Source organism: Pan paniscus, chromosome 10 (assembly GCF_029289425.2).
Source record: "Pan paniscus chromosome 10, NHGRI_mPanPan1-v2.0_pri, whole genome shotgun sequence".
In the NCBI taxonomy this organism is placed as follows: domain Eukaryota; kingdom Metazoa; phylum Chordata; class Mammalia; order Primates; family Hominidae; genus Pan; species Pan paniscus.
In genome coordinates, this window is record NC_073259.2 from 44,474,920 (window position 1) to 44,487,033 (window position 12,114).

Here is a 12,114-nt window from a genome sequence, read left to right on the forward strand (position 1 = left end):
CAAGTCAAATACTTTGCAGTTATCTTTCATTCACCCTCCACATTCAAACTATCAAGAAATTCCATCAGCTTTACTTTCAAGTCTTTAATAAGGAATCTGACCATTTCTTTCCACCGGTACAGTTACCACCCTGGTTCAAACCATCTCTCACCCAAATGATTGCACTAGCCTGCTAACTAGTCTCCCTGTCCATACTTCTATTGGTTTGTTTTCAATGCAAGAGCCAGAGTGATCCCTGTTATAAAACATGTTAGATCATACCACTCCTCTACTCAAAATCCTCCAATGACTACCTAGCCTACTTAGAGAAAACCAAAGTCCTCACACAATAGCCTACAATATCCTACACAATATATGGCTTCTGGTTACCTTTCTGACTTCATCTCTCACTACCCTTTTCCTTGCTCATTGCACTCCAGCTACACTGGCATCTTTGCTGTTCTTCTAATACATCAGACATAGTATGCACTTGCCATTCCCTTTGTCTGGATAATTCTTCCCTAGATAGCCACATAGCTTATTTCCTTGCATCCTTCAGATCTTTATCCAAATGCTATCTTATTAGTGAGTCCTTCCTTGATCATCCTATTTAAAATATTTATTATGAGGGAGGGGAAGAAGGAGCCAATGCAATGACTAGTCTTTATTGGAGAGAAGATACTTTACAGCACATTTTGAGCAATTAGTGGCCCAGGGCTCACTGGGCCAACTTGTGGGACATCAGCTTGTAATGGGTTCATAGTTAGAGCATCACTGGGTCTCGCCTTTGTGCAGCCAGAACCAGTTGACAGCACTGTTGTCCTCTTCACCGATGCAGCTCACTATTATCTTGGTGATGGAGGGAGCTGTTAGGGTCTTCCCTGGTGTCTGAAGCTGCCTTTGGGGGTAATATATTGTATGGGTCCAATCTCATACATGGCTATCATGAACTCCCTCTCCAGCCCAGTCATCTGCTTGTCATCAGTAGGAATGCCACCTCCAGATGCCATGAAGCACACTGCAACCACCCCATTGGGACTGTAAGCCCTCAGGCCTATGCGGCTAGCGCTCCAGCTCTGAAAATTAACCTTGAAGCCATCATGCCTGTGACAAGCAGCAGCTGTGTTTATTTATTTATTGAGACAGAGCCTCACCCTGTCACCCAGGCTAGAGTGGAGTGCCATGAACATGGCTCACTACAGCCTCAACCTCCTAGTTTCAATTGATCCTCCTGCCTCAGCCTCCCAAGTAAGCAACTCTATTTAAAATCTTAATGCCTCTTCCATCTCTATCACCTTTCAGTTTTATTTTTATTAACACTGATCACTAACATCTATACATTTTACTCATCTAGTTTATTGTCTACCTTTCCTTCTACACAGATTGTGAATTCCAAGAGGACACAATGTATATCCTGTTTGTTCGCAGATGTACCTTCAATGCCCAGAATAGTATCTGGCATAGAATAAACTTTTTAAAATAAATATTTGTTGAATAAATGAATGAAAAATCTAGGTGATAACTTCAGGCATGGTTAGATCCAGGTTCTTGGCATGTCATTAGAATTTTGTCCTGTCTCATAGCTTTTCTCTCCTCTGTGCTGGCTTCATTCTCAAGCAGGCTTGATGTGTTACAGGTGATGATAAGACGGCCACCAGCGGCTGCAGGTTTACATTCTAATAATTTTGCAGCCTAAATGGAGAGAGAGTGAGTGCCTCTTTCCTGATTGTTTCAGAGAAAGCCTTGGATATATCATATTGTCTGGGCTTGGGTCAAGTGACAATCCCTAAAACAGTGTCCATGGGTAGAGGAGGAAAATGTTGTGACTGACTGGGCCTGGGTCATGCGGTCCTTTGGAACTGGGGATAAAATTCAGCTCCATTTAGACTGAGAAGAGGGGAGAGGTGGTTTCCTAAAAGAAAAGGGGGTGCTCTCACTGGAAGAAGATGGCGGCTAGACAACAAATGTCCACCGCAAATGTCAACGACCCAGCCGCCGACTGAGCCCAGAACAGCGTTCTTCTCCCGCCTCTCCATTTTCACACGCAGCCAGATGAGCCTCTGACCGTGGTTAAGCTTCTCTCCTCCCAAACGTTTTTTCCCCTGCCTCTGTCTGGTAAGGGCTTCCTCATCCCTCAATGCCTGGTCCAACTATGATCTCCCTCACCCCGACTCTTAACAGGTACTATCTCTCTCCCTCTTCTGAGTATCCTGCTTGTTTCTACTTCTCTTGTAGTTAGTTTTGTACGCCATGCCTTGTATAATATTTTACTTACTTGTATACATCATGAGTTCCTTTTGAAAAAGGGTACGGTCCATTCCCGGTGTGTCCACGCCAGCCCCTCACACCCTCTGGGAACCGCGGTGATTCGATGCCGGCTGAGGCCGCCAGGGAGCGCTCGGCGCCCGGCACGAGGACGTCAAGGGCGGGAGGCGCTGTGATTGGCAGATGCGGCCGTCAATCGGGCGCAGGTGGGGCGGGCCGGGCCGCCTGTGAGGCCTCTGGGCGGGAGGCGGGGCCTGCATGAATGGGGCGCGCGTCGCGCGGGCTGCAGTCGGCGCTCGCGGGGGAAGCCCGAGTCTCGGCCGGGTGTGGGTGGGAGGAAGCGAGGTTGGCGGGGGAAGGGAAAGAGCGCGGGGGGCGGGGAGGGGCAGCGCCCGGGCGGCGCGCCGAGCGCGGCGAGGCGGCGGGTGTGAGCAAGAGCCGGCCGCCTCCGGCCGCCTCGCTTCGGTGCGGCTGTCCGCTACGCTGCCTCCGCCCTCGCCGCGCGCCCCCGCCAGCGGGACTCCAGGGAACCCCCGGCGCCCTCGACGGGGCCGAGGAGTCGGGACTCGGGGAGCCGGCGCTGAGGGAGGAGCCTGGTCGGAGCCGCGGAGCCGAAAGCTCCGGAGCGTGGAGGTGGGGGGCCGAGGCCCCTGAGGGGGCCCCGCCGCGATGGGCAACCTGGAGAGCGCCGAGGGGGGCCCGGGAGAGCCCCCCTCTGTCCCGTTGTTGCTGCCGCCCGGCAAGATGCCGATGCCTGAGCCCTGTGAGCTGGAGGAAAGGTTCGCCCTGGTGCTGGTGAGAGCTGAGCCCAGCCCCTTCCCCCGCGTACCGCCCCTCAGGTCCCGACGCCCGGGCTGGAACTTTGTGCTGGGCCCCCGTCCCGCCCACCCTTTCAGTCGGGGTCCCGAACGGATCCCGGCCTCCAGTGTCTTCCCAGGAACCTCTGAGCAGCCGCTGGCCGGCCCGGACAGCCCCGTCGGGGATCTCGGGACCGACGCCTCCACCGCTGGACCCTTAGGAGAAGTCCCCAGCTCGGGACCGTCCTAGGAACCAGGCTTCTCCCTCCTTCTTCCTCCCCCTTCTGCTGCCCTTTTCCCGTCTCCCCGCTTCTTCGCCAGGCTCCCCGTCCCTAGCATTCTCATCCCGGAGCCTCTCGCGGGTGGGGGGAATTCAGAAGCGCGGCCGGCTCGCTCCTCAGCAGGCTTCCCTGAGTGGGGACACCGCCTCTCCTGCGAACATGGAGGCTTCCCAGGGAGTGGGTCCCACTCCCAGCCCAGACCAGATGTTTGGGGGGAGAGGGGGATGGGGAGGGGGCTGGCAGCTCCTGAAGGGGGTGGAATAAAGAGTATGCCATTCTGCTTATTTTCAGAACGGCCTGCAGGCATCCTGCTAAGTTAGAGTGGATTTGCCTGAAAGGCTGAACATGTGGATAAACCATTTCGCTGGGGTATTTCTCCAAGTGAAACAATACACAAACCATCCCGCCTCCTCCCCCCCTTTTCACGTTAAGCCATAGTGACTGGTTTGTGTTGTTTAGCCTGTGCTTTTTAGTCTTTCTGTAGGTTTCAAACGGTCTGTATAAATGGGTTTTTAGAGCTGACTTTGGGATTCTTCTTTGGTGTGGGAATTGGACATTGATGTCAGTGGCTCTATGAAGCGAGAGGTTCTGAGCTAGTATCACCGGGAAGGAGCCAGAAAATATGTTTGCGCTGAAAATGAAGTTTTGCAGAGCGAAAACATTGGTAAACCGGGGTTAATCTTTGAGAAATTTGGGGAAATAGTTCTCACTTCCCCAAAGAGTTTTCTAAGAAGCAGTAATAATTCTGGCGTTATTGTTGGTATGGCCTGAAGGGCCGACTCGGCCTTTGCCTCTGCCCATCAGGAGGGATAAGTTGTGGACTTAGCAGCCTTATTGGATTTCATCTGCCTTGGAATAAGGAGATTAGATCTGTTGGCAACAGTGGAGCTGTCTAGAGATCTTGGCCTCTCCGATGGTAGGGAATCTGACATCAGCCTACTGGCACCAGAGCTGGCTCAAAGAGGGTCCACAGTGTTCCAAGGGGAAGTGGTGTCGCTGGCACCTCTCTGCCTGCCAGCTCTGCAAAGGGCCAAAGGGATGTGGGCCATACATCCTGTGGCCCTCTGCATTTCCCCCAGCCTCCTCGGGGGATCGGGTGAGTCAGTGATTACCAATGTGCTGTGACCATCTCACAGGCTGAGGAGAGACTGGGACTTAGTGGCCTTGAGAACAAGAGCCCAACTGTTGGAGAAAAGAGTGGGAGGGGATCTGCACTCTGGTGGGGGTGTGAAAACCCCCAGCAAGCTGACACAAGTTAGCTATAGAAATTGGGGAGAAAGGGATGGGGTGAGGTGGATTGGGTGGGAGGCTGCCTTAGATGGGAGCTGCCAGGCCATTTTTTGTGAGAGCTCAGAACCAGAATCCATCATGTTCTCATTGGCCCTTGGTTGACCAGTTCGTTTAGTTAGCAAACTAATGGCTTAATATTCACAAAATGCACGTGATGTCCTAGTTAACCAGGACACCAGAGCACCAGGAGAACCCAGGTCAAACGGGGGACTGGACCACCCACTTGCATGCCTTCCTTTCTGTATAAAATTTTGATTTGTTTCCTCATGCCTTTTGTTTTGGTCTTGTTTCTGTGTGCCTGAGCTGCTGCTGATGAAGGGTTGGAACAGGGCAGGCCAGAGCTAGTTAGTTGTCTCAGGAGACGGGATTTCACCTCAGTTTTCCAATACAGGGAAATCATCCCTTCTTGGGGATTTGAGTTCTTCTCTGGGGGCTCTTAAGTGTCCCTGTGTCCACTGTTCTGAAAGGTACCCTTTCTACCATGCTTTGGGAACAGTACTGACTGAGTCAGGTGTTTGACCCAGGTACAGGCTTAGGGGTATTTCCTGAACAGTCAGGAGAAGCATAGTGTAGTAGAAAAATCAAGGACTCTGGCTTAGCAAGTATCTTAACTTCTCTGAGCCTAGACTTCTTCCTCATCTGTAAAATGGAGGTAATCCTGTTCTGGTGAGATTGTGAGAATTAGGTGAGCCCCTGTATATAAGGTGCTTGGCACCCAGTAAGTACTCAATATAGATTATAGATTAGCTTCTTTTTTTTTTTTTTTTTTTTTTTTTGAGATGGAGTTTGGCTCTGTCACCCAGGCTGGAGTGCGGCAGCACGATCTCAGCTCACTGCAAATTCGGCCTCCCGGGTTCAAGCAGTTCTCCTGCTTCAGCCTCCCCAGTAGCTGGGATTACAGGCGTGTGCCACTAAGCCTGGCTAATTTTTGTGTTTTTAGTAGAGATGGAGTTTCACCATGTTGGCCAGGCTGGTCTCGAACTCCTGACCTCAGGTGATCCACCCGCCTTGGCCTCCCAAAGTGCTGGGATTACAGGCATGAGCCACTGTGCCTGGCCAGATTAGCTTATTTTTGTTGATGGTGTGAAACAGTCAGATAAACTGTTCCTTTCTCACCTTTTTCTTTCCTAGATTGTCAGCTTCATTATAATTGGTTTGGTTTTTTGAAAAAGCTATTTGGGAGGTTTGTTGAGGTGACATAGTGGTGTCCTGGTTAAGCTTATGGACTTTGAAATCAGAGTGGATTCAACTGTTTCATCCATAGTCTTTGGTTAGAAGAGTGTTTGACCTCAAGCAAGTTACTTAATCTGATTCCCAGTCTTCTCTTATACATGGGGATAATAATAGCATTTGCCACATGAGGTTGTTGTGTGGATTTAATGAAATTGGAAGTCAAATACTTAGCAGAGTCTGGCATCTACTATATGCTTAGTAAATAGTAGCTTTTAAGTTTGTACCTCTCAGCAGTGACTCAGATCTGAGATCACTTGTGTTCCGAAAAAGGGGTTTTAAAGTTTAGAAATCTGATAAAACCAGTTACCCTGTTGTGTATATCCAGTCTCGGAATATGGCTGCTGCTGTAAGCTGGAGGGCTTCCTTAGCCCCAGTGTGTCTGTGGAAAACCCCCGAAGAGTATCCTCGCTGGGGAAGTTGTATCAGTGCTGAGTCAAGACCACAGGCTCCCAGCCTTCTGTTCTAGACACATGATCTGTCAGCCAAAGTTGAAGAGCTTGAGATGAGGGCTATGAGAAGATTTGATGAGAACATTGATTCCAAGAATCCTAACCCAGCCCAGTGCCTTAATTCAGGGCTTCCCTACTAGTGTGCTGCAGATGGATCACAGGTGTGCTGGAATACTGATCCCCTTATTCCTAGGGGCAGCTAAAGTTCCCAGTCAGTCCCCTCTGGATGGGATCAGCTTCTACCCCATGTACTGTAGAAACAGTAATATTTTCTAGGTGTGCCTCGATGGGAAAAAGGTTGTGAAGCTGCTGTGTTACACTGCTTCTTGGCATCCTTCCTTACCCCCTATCTGAGTAGCACTTCCCATTCTGTTGGGTATTGAGAAGTTTGGGGTTGGGGCAATTAATGGAGCTCCTCTTTATGAATACCAGAATGAGAGCCAATCTCTGGTCTGATACAGTCCCAGTGTGTTTTGGTCCAAACTAGATTACTACCCAAACTCAGTTGCTCAGAAGCTAGTATTCTGGCCAGTACTGGACTTTCCATAGAGAGGGGAGGCAGAGGGCTCTAAGGTCTTTGAAAGGATAGCTGTCTGTCTTTGTTGTGATTGTACTCTGATTTTTCTCTTTGTTGATTTACTACAGACTTGACATGGAGTCTAAAAGTTCTGATGCCAGAAAAAGCCCTGTATATCCCTTAGGAGGAGGCTTTCAGGGCATAAGGGTAGGGTTGTGTGACAGGAGCTATCCCTGCTGCAGTTTCTCCTCTCACATTTCCCTGGTGATGACTGACAACTTGGGGGTTTTTCTGTAAGTGTAGCATTGATGTGGGAGCTAAGCTGGCCTGGGTGCTAGTTGTCTAAGAGGCTTTGAGGGGCCTCCTTTGACACAGAAATGGGCTGGGAAAAACTTGGACTAAATATCAGGTTCCAAATCACCATGGTGGAAATTTTTTTCCCAGCCCTCAGGATTGTGGTGAATTAGTTCAGGCTAGAATAGAACTTGGGAGGGGGCAGGGAAAGGGCCTTTCACAGCAGCTGGTCAGAGGAACCACCTTCTTGTTCAGAGACCCCACAGAGAAGACCCTAGGCCACAGAGAGGAGTCTTATTCCCTTGACCTTCTGATATGACCCTGCCTTAGTCTGGGGGAAGCCTGTGTGTGGTGGGGAAGGGACTGATGGAGTGGACTCTGTCATTTGGGAATGTTTTCATTGCCCAGAGGGAGATTCAGCTTTTTTTTGTTTTGTTTTGTTTTGTTTTCCTCTTAAAGTAATACTTATTCTCTAAAGAAAGTATGGGACAATTCAGAAAGAAGAAAAGACTAAAGATTTAGGTTAAAGAAAAACATCCATATTTTCTCTAGTTTCTTTACCAAATGCAAATATTTTCTTAGTTCCTTTACGAAATGCAGCTGATGTGCTTTAAAACCTTTATATTTTTTTCTCTGCATAGAGTTTTATACAATGTTTTGATATTTGATTTATTTATTTAAGACAGAGTCTCGCTCTGTCACCCATGGTGGAGTGCAGTGACATGATCATGGCTCACTGCACCTCACTGCAGCTTTGAACTCCCAGGCTTGAGCGATCCTCCTGCCTCAGCCTCCTGAGTAGCTAGACCACAGGTGTGCGCCACCATGCCTGGCTAATTTTTTCATTTTTTGTAGAGATGGGGTCTTGCTTTGTTGCCCACATTGGTTTCAAACTCCTAGGCTCAAGTGATTCTCCCACCTCAGTCACCCAAAGTATTGGGATTTTAGGCATGAGCCACCATGCCCTGCCAGTATATATGTTTTTTATCCAGTTTTTTTGTTTGTTTTTTGCTTTTGTTATTTCATTAGTTTTCCCAGGCTAGTAATTGTAAGTGGTTTGTTTTTGTTTTTGTTTTTGAGACAGTCTTACTCTGTCACCCAGGCTGGAATGCAGTGGTACAATCTCTGCTCACTGCAACCTCTGCCTCTTGGGTTCAAGCGATTCTCCTGCCTCGCCTCCCAAATAGCTGGGATGACAGGCGCCTGCCACCACGCCTGGCTAATTTTTGTGTTTTTAGTAGAGATGGGGTTTCACCATGTTGGCCAGGCTGGTCTCGAACCCCTGGCCTCAAGTGATCTGCCCACCTCGGCCTCCCAAAGTGCTGGGATTACAGGCAAGAGCCACCAAGCCTGGCCTGTAAACATTTAAATGCTTGTACGATGGTCCATCAAGTGAAGGTACCTTTGTTTGCTTACCCATACACCTTTTCTTAGATATTTAGGTTTTTTGCTTCTGTTTGTCATCATAAACAATGCTGTGATGAACATCTTGGTGTACAAAGTATTTTCAATATTTAGAGTTTTCCTTGGGATAGAAACTCAAAATAGAACTTGCTAGATTGTAGGATATAACTGTTTTTGTTTCCAAATGGTTTTTAAAAGAGGGAATAATGTATGAGAAGGTTTTTAAAAGGATGGAAGAGGATTGAGAATAGCTTCTTTTCTCCTGATTATGAAAATAATAAATATTTATTAGGTAAATTTGGAACTTACTGAAAAGTGTAAAGAAGATAATAAAACCTATAATCTCACCATCTACTATTAACACTTTGATGTACGTGTATATATATTTTTTAACAATTGGGATCATACTGTGTATATTGTTTTGTAAACTGATTTGTTCATTTACTATTTTAAGCATTTTCTCATTTGCTTATATATTATTCAGTATCATTATTTCTTTTTTTTTTTTTTTGAGATGGAGTCTCACTCTGTTGCCCGGGCTGGAGTGCAATGGCCCGATCTCGGCTCACTGCAACCTCCATCTCCTGGGTTCAAGCAATTCTCCTGCCTCAGCCTCCCAAGTAGCTGGGATTACAGATGCCCACCACCACGCCTGGCTAATTTTTTTGTATTTTTAGTAGAGATGGGGTTTCACCATGTTGGCCAGGCTGGTCTCAAACTTCTGACCTTAGATCTACCCACCTCGGCCTCCCAAAGTGCTGGGATTACAGGTGTGAGCCACTGCGCCCGGCCCAGTATCATGATTTCATTACTGCATAGTACTCTAATATTTTATCACTGCCTTATGTTGCCTTTTTTTTTTTTTTTTTGAGATGGAGTCTTGCTCTGTCGCCCAGTTGGAGTGCAATGGTGCGATCTCGGCTCACTGCAACCTCTGCTTCCTGGGTTCAAGCAATTCTTCTGCCTCAACCTCCTGAGTAACTGGGATTACAGGTGCATGCCACCATGCCTGGCTAATTTTTGTAGTTTTATTAGAGACGAGTTTTTGCCATGTTGGCCAGGCTGATCTCAAACTCCTGACCTCACGCGACCCACCTGCCTCGGCCTCCCAAAGTTTTGGGATTATAGGCATGAGCCACTGCGTCCAGCGTATTTTACCCTTTTAAAATCTCTCTTTTTTTTTTTTGAGACGGATTCTCACTCTGTCGCCCAGGCTGGAGTGCAGTGGCTTGATCTCAGCTCACTACAAGCTCTGCCTTCCGGGTTCACACCATTCTTCTGCCTCAGCTTCCCGAGTAGCTGGGACTACAGGCGCCCGCCACCACGCCTGGCTAATTTTTTGTGTTTTTAGTAGAGATGGGGTTTCACCATGTTAGCCAGGATAGTCTCGATCTCCTGACCTCGTGATCCGCCCGCCTCAGCGTCCCAAAGTGCTGGGATTACAGGCGTGAGCACCACGCCCAGCCTAAAATCTTTTTTTTTTGCTGTTACAAATAACACTGTGTTGAACATCCTGTGCATAAATATTTGTGTCCATCTCTGATTATTTCCTTAGGATAAATTGCTAGAAGTGGAATTATTGGGCCAAAGGGTATATGGTTTTTAAAGGCCTTTGAGACATATATCTTCTGAAAAAGTTTTATCAGTTACCTTTTCCACTGATAGTATATGTGTCTACCTTTCTCGGTAAGCTAACCGTTACTGAGTGAATTAATGTTTTTAAAGCCTTTGCCAGTTTGATTAATTAGACATGGTATCTTGTTTTACTTTGCAGTTCTCTGAACATTTCATTTTAAGTGTTTTGGCCATCTTTTATTTGCGTTCTTTGCTCTCTGTTGGGGATTTATTATATACATATGTCTATGTAACAAATGTATACATTTCGTATAGTTTTTCATTATAAAATATTTTTCACATATAAAAGCATATGTAACTGTTATGTAAGGTTAAAATAATAAAATGGATGCCAGTGTATCCACTGTGGAGTTCTTAGAATTGCTTCCTGCCCCTTATTTTCTTCCTGCTACTTTATCTGGGATGAAAAAGCCCTTTCTCAGGACTCATTGGGTCTGTGTTCTGCAGCTGGGACAGTCCAGGTGGCAGCCACACCAGTGCTTCCTAATTCTGTCTGTGGGGAAACAACTGCTACAGCTGGTGAGAACAGGAACTGGTCTTGGTGGAAATAACTAATCTTCAGTGAAGTGAAAAAAGAAGCCAAAGTGGAGAGGAAATGAGACCACAGATCCTCCCCTGCCCCTGAGGTTGCTTGGGGAGGCTGGGCAGAGCCGGGGTCCTGGTTCTGTGGTCAACACCAAAGTATGTGCCCCAGAAGTGACTGTAGTAAGCCCATGGGACAGCAGTGTTGGCTGCCTGAAGTCAGCGTGTCATCTGGTCTGCCAGACCAGTCACTTCCATTCTGGGGAAACATTTCTCCCACGTCTCCAGACCAGTCTCTTCCATTCTGGGGAAACATTTCTCCCACGTCTGAGTTGAGCAATAGCAGAGCCAGAGAAGGGCTGGGGGTTCATCGCGGTTGGGAAATGACTTTAAAGAAGGGGGAGGACCTTTTTCTTTGAAGATAGAGGAGGGGACAGTCCTGTCAGCACACAGGCTCCTCCTCTCCTGCTTCTTGCTGGGTACTTCTGAATAGCAGCAGGTGAGAACTTCAGGGATTTAAGATTGTCATTCATAGAGAAGTGAAGTGGATTCCAGAATAGAACTGAGCTGGGCAGCTAGAATTCCTGCATTCCATTTCCAGTCTCTCTCTTTTGCCTCTCTGGGCAAAGTTATGTCTTTGTATCTTGTTTTCCTTTCACATGGAGAGTGAGTCAGTCCCCCAGGAAAGGTGTAGAAGTGTCAAGCTCCCTCTGTGTCCTGGAGATACTCTTGTTGTCTTTGCCTCCCACTTTCCTCTCTACTTCTCTTTTCCTCTTTTAGAATCTTCCTCTTTCCAGGTTCTCTTACGCTTTCTGTCTTCCATCACCTCACAACAAAGTTGTGGGTTAGGGTTTGTGTGTTGGGTAGGGGAGGACATGGATAGGGTGTTTTTTTGTTTTTGTTTTTTTTTTTTGGGTGGGGAGCAGTATCTCCCCTCCTGCAGCTTTACTATTATGCATACTCTTCTTAGTTTATAAAGTATTTTTAGGTCCTTGAAAGGTGTTCTCAATAATGTCCAGAACCACGAGGGGCTAGCAGAACTATTTACATGGCAGATTTTGCCAGTAGAGGACAAGTTGAGGCTCTTGTATATTAGTGATGGTTTAATTCTTATCCTTATCCCCCACCTCCATCTCTTTTACCACCTTATCCCCCCTCACCCAGAGTTATGGCCAAAACTGGAGTTGGGGCTGGTGATCTTACCTCTGGGTCCCTTATACACACCAACAGGGAAGATACGTACTTTGTTTCTCCCCTGTTTGCTCATTTCTACTCAAATTTAGAATGGAGAATATCATAATCCTCTTTTAATTGTACGGTGCCTCTCTAAGAAAGTTGACATGAGCCTGGTCGTTGGGTACTTTAGGAGATGGATATTTGGTTTTAAAAACTACCTATAGCTTAGAGCAGTTTCTGTTCTTGTTTTTACACAGAAGCTGGGGAGCCAG

General features: G+C 47.4%; 1 protein-coding gene across 5 annotated transcripts in view; it reads left to right on the forward strand.

Moving 5' to 3' along the window:
• Positions 1-2,683: 2,683 nt before the first annotated feature.
• The window catches only part of FMNL3 (formin like 3), a 62,476-nt gene continuing 53,045 nt past the window's right edge, over positions 2,684-12,114 (forward strand). For 4 of the 5 annotated variants that reach the window (XM_003825838.6, XM_003825839.5, XM_008951177.5 and 1 more), the window contains exon 1: positions 2,686-3,039. In XM_003825838.6, coding sequence (XP_003825886.1) covers positions 2,914-3,039 — 126 coding nt within the window. In that variant the 5' untranslated portion in view covers positions 2,686-2,913. Of the gene's footprint in view, positions 3,040-12,114 lie in introns of all 5 variants that reach the window. The other variant, XM_008951178.5, reaches the window with a different exon arrangement.